Source organism: Vombatus ursinus, unplaced genomic scaffold (genome assembly GCF_900497805.2).
Source record: "Vombatus ursinus unplaced genomic scaffold, bare-nosed wombat genome assembly UNPS02000749.1, whole genome shotgun sequence".
Classification (NCBI taxonomy): domain Eukaryota; kingdom Metazoa; phylum Chordata; class Mammalia; order Diprotodontia; family Vombatidae; genus Vombatus; species Vombatus ursinus.
The window spans coordinates 12,522,116-12,540,450 of NW_020940527.1; the positions used below are offsets into that span (position 1 = coordinate 12,522,116).

Here is an 18,335-nt window from a genome sequence, read left to right on the forward strand (position 1 = left end):
CTCTAAATGCCAGGGTTCTATACATTTCATACTCAGTTCAGTGTTATAGAGGGGATAAAGAAGCATAAAATAAGGTCCTCTGTTATTAGGGAGTTTACGTTCTGTTTGAGAAAATAAGACATATATAGCTGAAAAGATTTCTAGTCCCCTCTTCTAATTACAAATCATATTTCCATAGGTGAGAAGCATCATGTCACGGTGGAGAGAAAGCACACTTAGCACAGTACCTGGCATATAGTAGGTGCTTAATAAATGCTCATTCCCTCTCTCCCCTCCCTTACAGTTGAGAAGATCTGGGCTCATGTCCTGCCTCTTACACATATTAGCAGTGTGACCCTGGGCAAGTCATATAAGTTCTCCATGCTCTAGGCAACAATATAAGTCACAGAGAAGGTGCCAACCTGACTTTCTAGATGGATTTTCTCCATCTGAAAGGACCTCATATCAATGAAATGACAGGCCCAGCTGCTATACATGTAATCTGTCTTAGCACCAGTATCATCATCTGTAAAACAGATACACTACTACTTTGTCGTTGTTCAGTCGTTTCTGACTCTTTGTGACCTCATTGGGGGTTTTCTTGGCAAAGATACCGGAGTGGTTTGCTGTTTCCTTCTCCAGCTCATTTTACAGATGAGGAAACTGAGGTCAACAGGGTTAAGTGAATAGCCCAGGGTCATATAGCTGGTAAGAGTCTGAGGCCAGATCTGAACTCAGGTCTTCCTGACTCCAGGTCTGGCATTCTACCCACTGCACCACCTAGTTCATGTCATTCAGTAGAAATAAGATTAGATTTGGAGTCTGAGGACCTGCATTTGTATCCTGACTCTGCCATTTACTACTGTGAGACCCTAGTCCCTTAACCTCTTTGGGTCTCACTTTTCTCATCTATAAATGCAAGGGTTGGATTCAAGACCTTTCAGGTCCTTCCAGCTCTTAACCTATGAGCTTATGAACAAGCTTTATAAATGTGAATAGAATGGAAGCTCCTTGAAGTCAAGTATGGTTCATTTGTGTCACACACACACACATACACACACACACACACACACACACATGCACACACGCCATCAGGGCTAAAGGAGTGGAGAGCAGGAAAAGGACAATTTTTGCTGGAATACTCAGCGAAGAAAGGAAGAGGTTTAAGAGGTTGGGGGTTCTAGAAGCAGAGATGCAGTAGGGGAAAACACATTCTGATAGGTTGAGAAGTTGGCTTGAAAAAAAATAGAAGAAAGGACAGCTAGATGGCACAGTGGGTAGAGCATTAGCCTTGGAGTCAGGAGGACCTGAGTTCAAATGTGACCTCAGACACTTGACACTTACTAGCTGTGTGACCCTGGACAAGTAACTCAACCCCATTGTCTAGCCAAAAAAAGAAAAAAAGAAAAAAGTAGGAGAAAATGTATGTGGGGGACAGTGAGGATGAGACTAACTATACTGGATCGTAGATGCCAAGCTAAAAGGGACAACAGAGACGCAGGTCTTATGGAACCCAAACCCAGTGCCCCATCCACTATTCTACACTGCTTTTCTCACTCACAAGTCCTGAGAACTTGGGTCCTGGGAGGGAAAGGAACACTGATCCACAGATTTCTAGCACTGGAGAATTGACAGGAAAAACGTAATTCCCTTGCCTTGCTTATCTCTGTCTCTCAAGCTTCCCCTGTTCTCTGTCCCTGGCTGTGGACTAGGTCAGCTCCATCTGAAGTAATGCTTTTAACACCCAAGAACATGCTATTTCTGAATCCTATTTTCAATTATCCACATTTTCAAAAAGGAGGATTTTCATAAATTGCTTTGAAAATGTAAATGGTACAAGCAAAGCTTTCCCAAGCATCATATTAATCCCATAAGCCTTCTGCTTCTCTTAGAAAGGATGCTACATCTCTCTCCCTGTCTGAACCCCTTTGCACACCCTGGCACCTAAAGGACCCTGCTTCAAACGTCAACCAGGGACAGCTGGAGCCAAGTCATCTGTGTCCAGGAGCCAGGCCCTCTCTGTCTAGGAAAGTCTTCTTGGGGAGAGCCTCAGTGATCAGGGAGAACTCTTATTACTGAATTCCAAAGGAGAACCCTTTGGACTCTGGTTACTTCTTGCCTCTCTTGTCTTACTGGATCTTCTTGTCTGCTGCAGGATGGATGGGCCATCCTTGAATTGGCAAAGAGTCGCTGCCTGCCAACTCGGGTTACCTGCCTGAAAACAGAACCTAGTATTCAATAAACAGCCATATCTCATTGGCCTTTGTTCTTACCAAGGAAAAGCTCACTTCTGACAGATGGAGGGACTTAGGAAGAGGAGTGTCTTATTTTCTCCAGGATATTGTTTTCTCCCCCCCTTCCCTCCCCCCCCTTTAAAAACAACACAAAACAGAAGCATCATGCCATTGGGGCTTGCTGTGCCAACAGCTTTCACTGTCACAGACAATCCTGGCACAGCAATACAACCTGCTTTCTCTTCCCTCCTCCAGTGCAGCAGTGGCCCAACTGGTCCACATCTGCTTCAGATATCCTCGTAGGCCAACCAGCTTGCTTAGCAAACAACTGTAAGTGAGAGGCTTGATCTCTGCAGGTGGCACCTTGCCCTGTGCTGTGGCTATGGATCCAGATGGGATAGATGCTAAGTTGGGAGTGCTGGACCCATTTAGTCTAAAAAGGAGTTTTTGTCCGTATTGTCATTTTCTCCTTCAAACTGAATAGGTGGTATCCACGGTCCCTTCCAACTCTAAATCCTTTGGTCCTTACAACGTTGTCATAGTTGAAGGATTTATTTATAGGGCTAAACCTGTTCAAATACACCTCTTAGAGAAATCATTTTACCCTCAGACTCATTGACTTTCACAATGACAATTTCCTGGAAGAGATTCCAAAAAGTGATTAGATGCGATAGTTGAAGAAAATGAAACTCACCTGGCTCTCGAGGAACATTTCTTATTCTTAATGGCCCAAGCCGCTTATGAACAATTTCTCTCTCTCTCTCTCTCTCTCTCTCTCTCTCTCTCTCTCTCTCTGTCTCCCTCTCTCTTTCTCTGTAATAATCACAGAGCGAAAAGGGTGGCTGGCCAGCCTCTCTGGGGATTCTCTAAATATACCCAGGGGAAATGGCCAGTCCCACAGGGGAGGAAACCCTCCCGCCCACAGACTTCCACTACGCAGGGAACATGTGCCATTAGTAGTTTGTGGTGGTGATGGGGAACTCCACTAAAGTCCTCATCTTTCTCTTCTGATAGCCTGCTGATAGGCTATCTTACTTAGGGGCTTGCCTGCTCCTGGCCAGTGACTTCTGAACTCTCTCTTCCTCCCTCCCCAAAAGTGGAAGAAATTGATGAGAATATCAGATCCAAGGAGGTCTAGGTTGAAGAAATACCTCACTTTTTTTTTCTTCTGCCAAGCTAGCTTAAAAGCTATTTTCTTGAGGTTTTTTTTTTCAGATTCAAAAGTACAAATTTAGAGAGCAAAGGTTTTGCTGAATCACTTTAAAAGGTCACCACTAAATTTTCCTTTAAGCCTGACAGTTGACTGAACAATTCTTACAACCCACCTAGGATTGAAAGCTTTTTTTTTGTAAAGGTATGATTTCCCCAACTTACATTCCTCTCCCCCAAGCATAAAAAGCATCAAACCCTCTTCCAGTTGAGTTCGGAGTCCAACTTTTATGATCCTTTTTGTCTTGACTTACGTCTTGCCTGTGTACTCTGATGACTCTGGAGGAGAGAGTGAGGCTGATTACTTTCCATAGCTCTGCCTCACTTAAATCCAATTCACTTGCAAGTCACCCTCATGATGTCATTGGTCCTCTTGGAGAACAAAGCACAAACAACAACAATCTTCTTTAGCCTCCTTCTTAGAAGATTTTCAGTAGAATAAAACCTTAGTGATCTCCTATCTTAGCTCCCTTATTTTACATATGAGGAAATCGAGGCCTAGAGATGTTAATATGCCCATCCAAATATGCACAAATAATAAGTTACAGTCAGAATTTGAACCCAGATTGTTTAGTGCTAGATTCAGGGCGGTTTCGCTTGTTTATATTAATGAGAGCTCCTGTTGAGCCAATAGGAAGTTATCCCAGAAGTAGAGCCAGAAGGGATTTTAAAAATAATTTAATTCAGCCTTGTCATTTTATTTAAGGAAAAATTGAGGTTCAGTGGTATTAAGTACTGTAGATTCTTCAAGGATGCGTAAGTAGTAAGTACTAGAGTTATTCTCTGCCTCACTTCCTCTTGTTTTTTTTCTTTTCTTCTCTTCCTTGTCCTCTCCTCTTCTGCTCCTTCCCTATCTCTCCTCTATTTCCATTTTATCCCCTATTCCTTTCTTTCTAATCATGGTCTTCCTCTCCTTTCCATTTGGCAGGTGAGGAAACTGAGGCTCAGTGAGGGTACCTGCCTTGCCTGTGGGTATATCAGAGATAGGATTTGGACCTAGGATTTTCTAAATCCAACTCCAACACTCTACCCACTGCTCCATAATTCTACTGTACTAGCCTTTCTATAGAAGTCTTCCTTTGATGCCTCATCAGGACATGGAGAGGACTGGATTTTCAAAGGCTGTGCTAGCCAAGTGAAGGGCTGGCCATTCTACCAACCTGGAAAGACTACCAGTGCAAGCCCAGTGATCCCTTGAAGGTCAGCCAAGTGATGTTCAGAAGCTCATCAGCACAAAGTTGAATGTCATGGTTTTTTTTTTTTTTTTTTTTGGCCATAGCAACTCATGAAACTGCCTAGTAGATCATAGAGGAATTGTGATCTTTGTCAGCAGAGGGAATATGCATCCCTGATGAGATCCCAATTGCTTTCAAGTATTCAGTCATGGTGTTTGCTTTGTATAGCTCTTGTGGTAATGGCCAGACCTTAGACCTCAGGTGGGAAGGGGCTTCCACTATTCACCTGTCTCTGCAGGTGCTGAGCCCTTTATGTTTTTTCCTGTGTTCTCTCCTCCCACACTCCCCAATCCCCTAATGAGCTAGGTGTGTGTCATTGCTATTCAGAAGTAATCAACTCCTCTGAGTGCTCTTGAACAAAGCTTAAGATTTCCTTTAATGATCAGTGTTAGAGTGGGAGGGAGAGAGGGAGGTTAATGGGCATCTAGCCAGTGAGGTCTTCCTCCCTTGCACATGTGATTTGAGGGACAGCTGAAGGCCCCCACCTCTTCCAATGAAGTGTCTGATTTCACAGAGCTTCGTTCCTTTGGCATTATCCTTTATTAAAAAGTGAAGACACCCTTTCCTCAGTCCAGAAGGACATTGTACACAGTAACAGCAATACTGTCCAATGATCAACTGTGAATGACTTAGTTATTCTGAAGGACTCATGATGAAAGATGTTATTCACCTCCAAAGAAAGAACTAATGAAGTCTGAATGCATTTTGAAGCATACTTTTAAAACTTTCTTTATTATTTCTTTATTATTCTTTTTTTTTGGTCTGCATTTTCTTTTGCAATGTGACTAATAATGGAAATGTTTTGCATGACTGCATATGTATAATCTATACCAAATTGCTTGCCTTCTCAAGGTAGGGAGGGAATGGAGGGAGGGAGAGAATTAAAAATGAATTAAATTTTTTGTTTATATGTAATTTAAAAAGAAAAAGAAAAGAAGAAGAAAAAAGTAAACCACCCACCTTGTGGAGTGGGGGTATAGTATTATTATGTTTTGATTATTCAAGATGGGTCTCTAGAGAGGACTGGTCTAGGTGAGGGGCCCGGGATTGAGGGGTGGAATGAGATGATAACTACCTGGAAACAGGGGCTCAACAAAAAGGAAGAGTGACTGAAAGAGGCAGCAGTACATCACATAGGTCAGTTTTACCAACTTTCTCATTTCTGTAAAGCGATAGCCCTCTCTTCCTACAATCTACTCCCCTCGCCCAGTACCAACCATCTTCTTTCTTACAAAACAAAGAGATCCTAATAGTACACTCTGATCGTAGACTTATGGCAAATGAATGAACCATAATCTTCAGAGATTCTTTAGAAACATATGCCAGAAAAATTTGAGCTAGAAGGGACCTTCGAGATGAAAAGGCAAGTGAAAAGGAAAAATCAAAGAATGTCAAAGTTTCAAGCATGGGAAACTGGGTGAATGACGGTGCTCTTGATAGAAATAGTGAGGTCAGAAGGAGGTCAGATCTGGGGGTAGGGAGAGATAGTAAATTCAGTTTATGACACATTCAATTTTAGATGTTGGCCAGATAACCAAGTGGAGATTTTTGTAGATCTCTGGAGATGTGGGTCCAGAACTTACAAGAGGGCTGAGGATGACTTTGGAGGAGATACTTGGAATTGTGGCAGCAAATGAGATGCCCAAGAGTGAGAATGTATGTGGAGGGGGAAAAGGACAGCGCTAAAGATAGAAACTTGGAAGAAACATCTAGCTTAAAAGGCCAGGAAGAGGGCAAAGAGTCAGTAAAGAAGACAGGGGAACTATTAGAGATGCAGACTGCTCCAACCAGGGAAGATTGTCATCTCTTAATCAAGGGTGTAGGGAGTAACCAAAAGGCTTCGGTAGCAATAGTATCAAATGCTTCAGAGAAGTCATGTAAGGTAAAGACTGAAAAAATAAGAAAAAAAAAGAAGCTAAGGCTGAGAGGAAAAGGTGACACACTTACTTAAGGTCAAGGAAAACTAGTGTTGGAATACAGGGTTTTCAGTCCCAGTCCAACAATTCTGTTTCCATTATATCTGTCAGCAGATGAGAAGTCTGGGTGCCCTATATTTAACATAGAAAGAAACTAAGAGAAGAGGCTGGCAGGCATGATGAAAAGACAGGTGTCAGCCAGCCACTTGGAAAGGCTTGGTGGGAGGTGGGTCAAATGTTCCTAATATTTCCTAGTGTACTCATTAGCATCAGTGCATTTTAAGTGTTAGAGCCAGATGTGATACTATTGATCTCTTAACTGTGATTCTACTTCATTCTGGACAAGTCAAAAGCAACTGTATGTACTGTGTCTTCTCTGTTGATTGTCTCCAATTCACCCTTTATATGTGTTGTTTGTACATGGTGATTTGCATCTTGTCTCCTCCATTAGACTGGGAGCTCCTTGAGAGCAGGGACTGTCTTTTGCCTTACTTCGTTTTCCCAGGGCTTCACATAGAGCTTGGCACAAAATATTCACTTAATGAATGATTGTTTATTTAGCATAAAAATGATATTAACAACAACAACTAACATTTATATAGTGCTTATGATGTTCTAGGCCCTGTGCTAAGTGCTTTACAATTATTTCTCATTTAATCCTCATAACAACCCTGGGAGGTTATTATCCCCCATTATTATCCCCCATTATTATCCCCCATTTTACAGATGAATTAATTGATGCAAATAGAGAATAAGTGACTTGCCAGGGTCACACAGCTAGTAAGTGTCTAAGACTGAATTTGAATTCAGGTATTCCTGACTCCAAACCCAGTGATTAATCTTCTGAATCACCTACTTGCCAATTGACAGTAGTCAGTTAGGGAGATTGAGACTAGGGGCTTCTTTGTTGACTATGATCTTGATATTCTACATTCTCTTTGTCTCTGAGCAGGAGAATTTGTAATTCTTTCTTTGAGATTCACTTCCACAGGGCTTGGAACCTGAGGGTTTGCCTTGTGTATTTGTGCTGAGGGAATTGAGGAAAACTAGGAGAAGTGGACACTTGGTCCATCCAATATTTTTGTGGGTTGTGACGACCTTCTGGTGAATGACCTAGCCTCCTCAGGCTACAGACATAATCAGTCTCTGTTGGAAAATATCTAATGGGTCCAGCTAATTAGAAGAGCTCAGGGCTATCCAACCAAGGTTTTCTTTGCTATTACCCTAAGAGGTGGTAATGGACAGAATTGACATTTCTTTAATCATGACACATTGACATATACATTAGAGATCTGTCATGTACAACCATGTCATTTTATAGATAAGAAAAATGGTCCTTAAAGGGTGAAGGGGCAAAAGTGACCTGCCCAACTATGACTTGACAGCCAGTTAGTGGAAGAACAATACTAAAACTCAGATCACATATCCTCCCCCACCCCCAAATACACAACTGCTAAGTTGATTGAATGTATTCAGTATAGGGGGAAAATTGAAATCAGTGACTCTAGTCCTTGGGATCACAGACCATAGGCTAATCCTCTCATTTTACAAATGAGGAATGTGAAGCCTAGAGTACCTTAACCCAAGATCCCAGCTATTTTGGTATCATTTAGATACAGCTATACAGAAGCACAAGAGTACAGATGAAGCCAGGAGGTGGAAATTAGGAGCAGCAATAACCCATAGAGGAGGTCTGTCCCAGTAGAGACTGCCACATATGGAAAGTTTTTAAACAAGGCAAATACGGCAGCCGCTTTCTCCTTTGGGGGAGAGACAGCATCTTCCCACAATGCAATTGGTCCGTCATGGGCTCTAGCCTTAAAACAAAACAAGGAGCATAAAAAAGTCCTGGCAAGCTCTGAGGGCCCAATAGAAGCCACAGCCAGTGCAAAATGAAACTCTACTTTTATTTTTAGAAGTAGAAAATCACAGCTCATGGCAGTGACAGCAGGTGGCTTGTTATCACCATTTGTTTGGTTCCTCTTTCTTTCAAAGTTGGACTCTATTCCGTGGCATCAAAAGCTCGCTCTTAAGCCAGTGCTTGTAGAATAATAATTCAATGATGATGATGATGCTGATGATGGTGATGGTGTATAGTTCATATTCATATAGTGCTTTAAGATCTACAGGATGCTTTCCCCATAATAGCCATGTGAGTTGGGCAGTAAAAACACTGTTTTTCCTGTTTCGTGGATAGTGAAACTGAGACTCACCAAAGCTATCTTCCTCTTTGCCTATAAATGGGGAAAAAAAACAAACCAACGGTCTTTTCCCCCTGAGCCTGCAGGGCCAGAGTTGGTTTTGCCCATAGGCAGTGTAGGTGGCTGCCTCTGTGATATAATCTGAGAGCATGGGAAGATGGCCTTACTCTTAAATATTTCCCTTGCCAGTCTGTCATGGGTCACTGGAATTCCATGATTAGAGATTCATTCTTATAGGCTGAGGCATTATGCATCCAGGAGTTGCTTGTTAGAATCCAAATGCCCCTGGAGAGGCTAACACATTAAGCCATTATCCATACTTCAAAGATCTAAGGGTGCTTCCATCAGATCACAGCCCCTCTATGAACTAGGAAGCTGTCTTCAAGGATTATGGTGTCTGAGAAATTCATCAACCCCTGGCCAACCTGCAGATGATCCTCTCCAAACAGCTAGGGTAGACATGCCGTCTACCAGCAGTTCCATATTCAAAGCCTTTCTCACTCCATATTATAGAATCCCAGAATTTTAGAGTGAAAAGGAACCTTGGAAGCCATCTATTCCAAGTCATTCTCAAAAGAATCTCTAGGATAACACATCTGACAGGTGATTGCCCATTCTTTGCATGAAGACCTGCCGTGAGGGGAGGAGGAATCCATTATCTCCTGAAACAATCTCTTCCACCTCTGGATCGCTCTAATTCTGAAGAAATTTGTTGTCTCATGAAGCCTGAATTTACTTCTATGCAGCCTCTACAATCCCCCATCTGGTTCTCACCTCCCTTGCAGTCTGATTTCCTATTCCTTCCCTTCCTGTGCTCCTCACTCCAGTTAAACTGGCCTGCTGGCCTCTCTCCCTGACACACAGCTTTCCATTTCCCATCTTTGCACATGCGTTCCTTCACCTCTGGCATGTGCTCCCTCCTCGCCCCTGCTTCAGAGAAGGTCTAGCTTCCTCATAATGTGACTCAGGTGCGGATCTTCTGTATGGGGCTGTTCCTGGGTCTCCCTCTACCTTATGTGACTTTGTACATACTTACTTATAGCTCCTAGATCTGCCCTGCGCGGCCAAGCAGAGCATCTCTCTAACTGGAGAGCCTTTCAAGTACTTGAAGAGAGGTCTCAATTTCCTCCTTTCCCCACCCCATTCCTTTTCTGAGGTAGGATCTGGGAGAGTTTGTGCCTCACTGGGTGAGCCTTTGGGATGATTGGGCATCTGAGTGAGATTTTAGTGGAAGAAGCTATCTGTATTGACTAGAGGAGAGCCTACCACTTAACTGCCTCTCAGGTTCTTGGAGAACCTAGTGCTATAATTCTTTCTATATGACCAGTGGCTAGAATGGACAGCTAGGTGATACAGTGGATAGAGTGCTGGACCTGGAGTCAGGAAGACCTGGGTTCAAATCCAGCTTTAGATACCTACTAACTATGTGACCCTGGTCAAGTCACTTAACCCTGTTGGCCTTTGTTTTCTCATCTGCAAAATGAACTGGAGAAGGAAATGGCAAAGCACTACAGTCTCTATGCCAAGAAAACCCCAAATGGGGTTGGGCAGGACTGAACAACAACAACAACAATAGAAGTAGAATAGCTATTTGTCTTGAATCTACAAGCCCTTATTATCTTACTGTAAATTAGATTTAGCAGCCCACCTGGCAGGACTTTAAGGGAAGGGGACTTTAGACAGTTATTTTTTTTTTTAAGACTGGGCCTCTGTATCTCAGGTCAGGGGCTGATGGAGAGATTGCTCTTAGCACAGTACCTGGCGCGGAGTGGGTGAATAATGAATGCTTTTTGGTTTGACTCAGTCAAAGCTCATGTTTTGGGGCTGAGGGCTGGCTTTGAGATCCTGCTCCTGAGCTCTAAGGGGCCCCATGCTTGGGCTTTCACTCATGGATTTGCTGAAGATATAGTGGCTACTCACACAACTGACCTGATTCTGATTGGCATGGGAGCTTTGAACTATTCCATTTCTGAACTGGGCTAGTTTGCTCACTCCTTAGGCAGCCTAGTGGCTTTAATCTGTTAAAATGGAATTACACTGAAAGTTTCCAGTCGTGAATGTGGACATAGTTTGGTTCACAATCTTGACCTGGGTTGTTCACTGAGGAGGAAATATAATTCAATTCAAGACATCTGAGTGTCTACTACATGCCCTGTGTTGCCATAGGTACTGTGGGGGATTTAGAGCTAGAAGGGACCATGAAGACCATGTAGCCAAACATTTTCATTTTATAGATGTGTCCCAGAGTAGTTTAGTGACTTGCCCAGTGCCATTCAGTCAGAAACTGGCAGAGCTAAGACTCAAACCCAGGTTTCTTGATTCCCGGCCCAGTGCTGTTTATACTGTACTGTTCTGTCCTTTGTACAGATGAACACCTAATCCCTGCCTCAGAGAAACTTAACATCTTGCTGAAGATATAAAATTATATGCATGATACCATTAGATACCCAAATGAATGAGATATAATTGTATTCTACCCATCTCTTTATCCTTTAGAGAACCCACTAGAAGTGGTCAGTGGAGGCAGGCTGCCTAAAATTTGGCTTTAAGTTGTCCTTGGGTAGGTATACCAATATATTGAGTGGGTAAACTGAGGCATACATGTTCCTGGGTTCTCTGGGGCTTGCTGAACAGGAACATGGTATAAACATATGCTGGGCCTGCCATGTGTGATGTAGATGAGAATTCACTCTCTCTCAGATCATAGAATTCCTGTCACTTCCCCACTTCCCTGAAGAGGAGAAATGGCTTAGAAGGAGTTTCCTTCCCACCCGCCAGCCCATCTGGAGCAAGCTGAGCAGGCCTGGGAAAGGAGTTCAGCTGGCAGAAGCTGAGCCAGGCCCACTGGCCTGGGTGGTAGCTGTCACATCTCTGGCTCGTGGCCATAGTTTTGACATGGAGACAGGTATTTGGATAAAGGGAAGTGAGAGAGACCCTTGTGGATGATACTTGCATGTCAGCAGCTTGCATGGGTGCAGGCTTTTCTCTGTTTCCCTCCCTTTGCCCTTCTATCACTCTCTTCCTCATTTTGCTACTGGCTTCCATATCATAAAACCTGGGGGAGTCATGTCAGTGCCATAGGGCTGTAGTGTAAGGATCCCTGCAGACAGTATATTAGCTTAGCTTTAACATGTAGCATTATCTATATTTTCTGGTATTTTTAGTCATCGTTTTTTTAGACAATCTGGGTTAAGTGACTTGCCCAGGGTCACACAGCTAGTAAGTGTCAACTGTTTGGTCTGAGGCTGGATTTGAACTCAGGTCCTCCTGACTTGAGGGCCAGTATTCTATCCACTGCGCCACCTAGCTGCCCCTTATTTTTAGTTATCTTGTTAAATATTTCCCAATTACATTTTAATCTGGCTCAACTCACACTAGGGAGTGCTGCTGGCCAGATGAGGGCTATGTATTTGACAGCTCTGCCATGGAGCAAATATAATAGAAATGTAGTCAAGTAAACAAAAATTTGCTTGGACAGGGGCTGACGGAGAGATTGCTCTTAGCACAGTACCTGGTGCAGAGTGGGTGAATAATGAATGCTTTTTGGTTTGACTCAGTCAAAGCTCATGTTTCTGGGGCTGAGGGCTGGCTTTAAGATCCTGCTCCTGAGCTCTAAGTGGCCCCATGCTTGGCCTTTAACTCTTGGTTTTGCTGAAGGACATGGAGACGAAAGGATCAAGGGAGAGAGGGTGCCAGAGTGGCTGAGAAAAAAGCTTCTGAATTCCCTGAATGTCATCCCCAGCCACCCTGAATTCCCTGAATGTCATCCCCAGCCACCCGTTCACACGCCCCATTTACCCTGAGAAGGGGGTAGAGTCTATTTTTTTTTTTTTTTTGAAGAAATAGGCACCTGCTTAGGGGAAGCGAGTGGGTGTGTTTCTCTGCCTCTAGCATTTCTAAAACATCTGGCAGAGTGTTTCTCTGGCTGCAGTCAGACTCTGGGAGTGCTGTTACCAAGTACACTGGTTTCCCTAGCAACAACTCATACTGTTCTATCGCCTTCTGGTGACTTGTTGCTTGAGCTGCTGCTATTAGATAATACCATCAACAGTGCCTGAGCTGGGTACTTTGGCTGCAGCTGAAACAGTTTATTCTTGACCTTCTTGTGCCACCTGTCAAAATCCTTCCCCTCCTGCAAGGATCAACTTGAGGGGCTATCTCCTTTATGCAGCTTTTTAGCCAAAATCCATTTCTATTGATTTCTCACTTTGGACCTCACCTTTGCACGTTCTGTCTTGTGGCTTAGTTATTTGTGTCCATGGTTTGTGACCATTATTAGACTGTAAGCTCTTGAAGGGTAAGGTCTGTATCATTGCTCATCTTTGTGTAGCACAGTTCCTTGCACAGAGTAGGTTTGTTGGATCATAGATTTAATCTGGAAGGGACTTCAAAGGTCAGGTAGTCCAGTGACTTCCTTTTACAGATAAGGAAACTGAGACCAAAGAGGTGACGTGCTTTTTTCATTGCCACCCAAGCAGTGGGAGGCAGAAATGGGAGTTGAATAAAGGTCCTCTCACTCTAAGAGGTCCAATATTCTTTCTACTGAACCATCCCACCTAACTGACCATTGTGCTTAATTAATTTTTGTTGAGCTGTATTGAATTGAATCCAGCAATTGGTTGCCAGTCTTGTTCTTGACAAATAGGTGGGCTTCCTTTTGCCAAAAAGCCAACTCTTTATTATTCAACCATGAATGGAATTCGCAGTCTGCATGGGTTTTAAAATGGGCTGCAGAATGTTCATTTGGTGTTAAATGAGTGTGTATAGAATTTTGAGATGTGTGCAGAGGTAGAGAGGGAGAGGAGGGAGAGAGAGAAAGGGAAAAAGGGATAAAGAAGAGGAAAAAAAGAGACAGATAAAGAGGTGAGGAGAGAGAGAGAGAGAGAGAGAGAGAGAGAGAGAGAGAGAGAGAGAGACAGACAGACAGACAGACAGACCTAGGAAGGAGAGTGAAGAGGGAGGAGAGTCAGAGACAGGGAGGGATAGTAACTAAGGTAAAGAAAATAATAACAAATATTGGGGAAAGGGGAACAGGAAAACCAATGCTGACATAGGGTCTACTGCTGAATGTGTAGAATTAAAGCCTAGAGTCTTGGTTTGGGTTCCTATTTCTCTCTCACACTAACCATGAAACTGGATGAATCATAGAATCTTTTGGAAAGAACCATAGGGTGAATCTAACCAATCTTTACCTGAATTGGGAGATCTCTTTACAATATCTTTGACAGACAGTCATCATTCATTGCCTGCTTGGAGAGTTTTAGGAACTGGAAACATGCTACTTCCTGAAGTAATTCTGCAGGAAAGCTCTTCCTTATATGGAGTCAAAATTTGCCTCTGCATAGATTTCACCCATTGATTCCCATTCTGTCCTCGGAGGCGATAAAGAAGAAGCACCAGGAGAAATCTGTTATCATTCACCCCTTTGAACAACCAGGCATGAGCAGCCTGGGAGATTGTTATAGAGATTACATATAGAGAGAAGATCAGGATAGGTTTTCTCTATGGTGCTTGAGTAGCCAGTGCATTTGAGGACATTTCTGGTTCTCAGAAGACTTTCTTGCTGAAGCCAGCATAGACAGGCCTCAGATAGATTGGCTTGTGACTCCGCTAATCCTGTGAGCTTTCTTTTATTGGTACTTCTGGATTCACTTGACCAGAATTCTTGATGGCCAAGTGCAATGTATGTTGCAGGAAGAGGGACAGATCATCTTACTCCCAATTTGAATGGTGGAGTATCTTAATTAGAATAATAGTTAGCAAGCCACTTTGCATTCATGTTCTCATTTAATCCTTACAACAATCATGTAAGATAGGTGCTATTATTATTCCCATTTAATAGATGAAAAAACTGAGTCTGAAAGATGTTAAGTGACTTGCACATGGCTAGTGTGTGTTCAAGACAGGATCTGAACTCTTCTTCCCAACTCCAAGTTTGATACTGTGTTATTGGCTGCCTATTATTATAAATCATAGCTCTAGATCGTAAATTAGAGATCACAGATCTAGGATCTCAGAGACCAGGTAATCTAACTCTCTCATTTTAATCTTCTTTTGTCACCAAAGTAAGATAATATGTCTGACTCTTTTTGCGCTGCTTACTCATGATCCCGACCAATTACTTGAGTTTTAAACTCTTTGTTAAGGTAAGAATCTGCTTCCAATGTGGAGAATGTACTGTCCCAAGTTTCGGGAGTTTGTACAGCTGTTTTCAGAGATACTTCTAGGGATCTGTAAATTTTCAGTTCTTCCAAGGTGGTATGATAAGGGGCCAGGTGTTTCCTCTCCACCACTACAACAAGCTCCACTACGCCAGCACTCCTCCTCGCCCCAGGACTGCCCCTCAGAACTGTGACCCAGATCCAAGCTCGAGCAAAGCAAGAGATTCCTGCCTCAGCATTGGCAAAGAGATCCCTGCAATCCCTCTCTGATCAGCCACTTGATTTCCCCTCAGTCTGTGGGCTGGAAGCTCAGGAGGCAGCCTCCACCCCTGGCTCCTGAGGCTGAGACCTAGCTTCTTCTGTCACCACAGTCACAGACTTTTCCCACTGACTTTCTAATTTGTCTTTGGTATTCATGGGTTGAGAAGTCTGCAAACCACCACAGCTGCCTGAGATTCAGTCCTCTGAGGCCTGCTCCAGGTCGCTGAGGCCTGCGCGCCCACACCGAACTGTGCTCCTCTCCCCATCTGGTGCGATATACCTTTCTAATCAACCATTCAGGCTGTCTTGGGCTGGAAATTTGTTTCACTCTGTCTTTTTGTGGGTTTTGCTGCTTTAGAATTTGTTTAGAGCCATTTTTTTACAGGTATTTGGAGGGGTTTAGGGGAAAGCTCAAGCAAGTCACTGCTTTCACTCTGCCATCTTGGTTCCATCCCCCCAATCCTCTCATTTTACAGATGAGGAAACTGAGTCCTTGAGATGTGAAGTAACTTGCCCAAGGTCACCCAGTTAAGAAGTAGCCTAATTGGGGCTCAAACCAAAGTTGTCTAACTCCAAACCCAGGATTCTTACCACTATCTCTATGGACAGTTGAGGTACAAAATAGATCGACTTGAAGATGTGAATTTTCAAAGTTGGCTGCTTCTTGCTGAGCTCCCAGGAATGAGAAAGCTGCTAAATTGGCCCTTTGCTTGAGAGATGTTAGACACTGCTCTTCTGGCTCCCTTCCTACAGATGTTTAACTTTTTATCAGACAAATTCAGATCTATTAAGGAAAAATTAGAACTCTACTAGGTGCTTGAAAGTTGCTTTGTGCTCTTCTCTCTCTCATTTTCCTTAGCTTTGCAGGGATGGGGGTGATATTCAGGGAGATTCTGTTTTCTCAAAAGTTTTTGAAGGAGTAAAGACTTTAGTTCTACCTAGCACTGCTGCTTCAAGGGGTGTGGGACTCCCTGCTCCCATCCTATTTTAAGCCTACAATTTGATGGTCCTTGATCTGATTGAATGTACTTCTTCATGGAAGTTTCATGTCCATAGTGAAGGAGATGATAGTTCTGCCCATGTTAGACCACCTCAGTATTATTCTGTCTAGTCCAACAAGGATGGTGAGGGTATTGGAAACCATGCCATACGTGGACCAGCAGAAGGAAATTAGAATATTTAGAATGGAGAAGATTGAGGATCGGAGAAAAGCTGTCTTCAAATATTTGAAGGGTTGTCAAATGGAAGAGAAATTCTACGGAACTAGGACCATTAGGTAGAAGTTATAGAAAGGAAGATTTTTGTTTTAAAAAATGGGAAAACAATTAGGTAAGTCCAAAATTAGAATGTGTGAATGGAGAATTAAGCTCTTCATCCCTGAGTGACCCTGCCTCTTACTATTTGTGTGGCCTTGGGCAAGACACTTTACTATCCAGGCCTCATTTTCCTCATATGTAAAACAGGAGATTTGGCTTATATAACTTTCCAGCTCTAACACTTGTGGGTGTTGTTGTAATGGGAATGGGATTGAACTAGATATCCCTCCCAACTCTAAGATTCTATGACTCCTTTGGAAAATGGGCCGATTGGGATTTTAATGAAGGGAACTCAGGGTAATTAGAAAGAAGAAATCAGTGTTGGTGAGAGAGCAGCCTTCATGGGCTTAAGCTGGCCCTTTAAGGATGGTGAGGATTTGCCTAGGCAGAGATGAGGAGGAATTCCTGCGGTCTGGACCAGCAGTGAACAGGTCAAGGTGAGAAGAAGATTGTTAAGGATATTACAATCCTCATATTTTCCATCCTTTTCCTTCCACTTCCTTATTTTCCTTTCTTTCTCCTTACTACTTTTCCACTTTTCTTCCCCTTTCCTTATTTTTTCACTTTCTTTTGTTTTAAATGCCAAATTTTATTATTGTTTAGTGGTTTTCAGTTATGTCTTACTCTTTGTTTTCTTGGCAAAGATACTGGAGTGATTTGTCATTTCCTTCTCCAGATCATTTTTACAGATGAGGAAACTGAGGCCAACTAGTTAAATGATTTGCACAGGATCATATAGCTAGTAAGCGTCTGAGGCCAGATTTGAACTCAGGAAGGTGAGTCTTTTTGACTTCAGACTTGACATGCTGGAGGTAATAGGGAGCCACTGGAGTTTACTGAATAGGAGATGACATGGTCAGACCTGCACTTTATGAAGATTACGTTGGCAGCTGAGTGGAGGATGGACTGGCATGGGGAGAAGCTTGTGACAAGAAGACCAACTAGCAGGTTCTTACAATAGTCCCAGCATGAAGTCATGATACTCTGCATTAGAATGGTGGCAGTGTGAATATTATGTCTGTTAAAAACTGGTTTTGCAATTTCCCTTCCCTCAGAGCAAGCCTTCTGACTCAAAAATCTCTCCCTCACCAATTTGTCACTATACTTTGAATTCTACTACTAGATATCGTTTCCTTTGGATCCAAAGTATTTGGAGGTGTTTCAAAATCCTTTATTACAATGCCAGTACTCACTGAATGGAAGAACAGGGGGCCATCTTAAGCCAGTGTTTCCCAATCTGTCGGCTTTGGAACCCTGGGTGGCTATGACAGTATTGTTAAATAGTCTACCAGACCATGTATACTGCCAACATCATCAGTTAGTCATTAAGTACCTTCTAACCAGTGGCTAATAGTAGTCCAACTACAATCATGTAGGGTCTGTGACTTTTTGACCTGATAAAGGGATTCTCACACACCAACAGGCAAGTACCTACCGACAGGCCATTAGTAGGCACTGCCAGCTAGGCTAGAGCAAGGGTATGTGTTTCACTGAGGATGGAAGAGGGAAAGCGTAAGAGAAATATGAATCCCTCCCCTAAATGTAAAATGCCACACCCCTATCCAATTATCAAATGTAACAAGCATTTGTCACATGCCACGAATTGTGCTAGGCACCAAGGATACAAAATGAAATAGGCCTTGCCCTCTAGGAGCCTACATTCTATTTCATAAGGACCAACATGTTTTTCTTCCAGGTTTTGCTAGCCTGGCTCTGATTCTGTCCACTAGATTGGACTAATTTTTTAAATGAAATTTTATAATTCTGACCTTGAACGCCAAAAAAGGGAACATTTCCTTACATGAAGTAGAATACAGAGGAAT

The 18,335-nt window shown here is 42.9% G+C and overlaps 1 protein-coding gene across 2 annotated transcripts in view; it reads right to left on the reverse strand.

Annotated features, from left to right (window-relative positions):
• Window positions 1–18,335, reverse strand: part of RASGEF1A (RasGEF domain family member 1A) — a 323,907-nt gene that overhangs the window by 82,369 nt on the left and 223,203 nt on the right. Inside the window, exon 1 of one of the 2 annotated variants that reach the window (XM_027859035.1) lies at window positions 2,908–2,991. The exons of the other annotated variant lie outside the window; for it this stretch is intronic. Coding sequence (XP_027714836.1) covers window positions 2,908–2,925 — 18 coding nt within the window. The 5' untranslated portion in view covers window positions 2,926–2,991. Of the gene's footprint in view, window positions 1–2,907; window positions 2,992–18,335 lie in introns of those variants that run through there. 2 annotated transcript variants of the gene reach the window in all.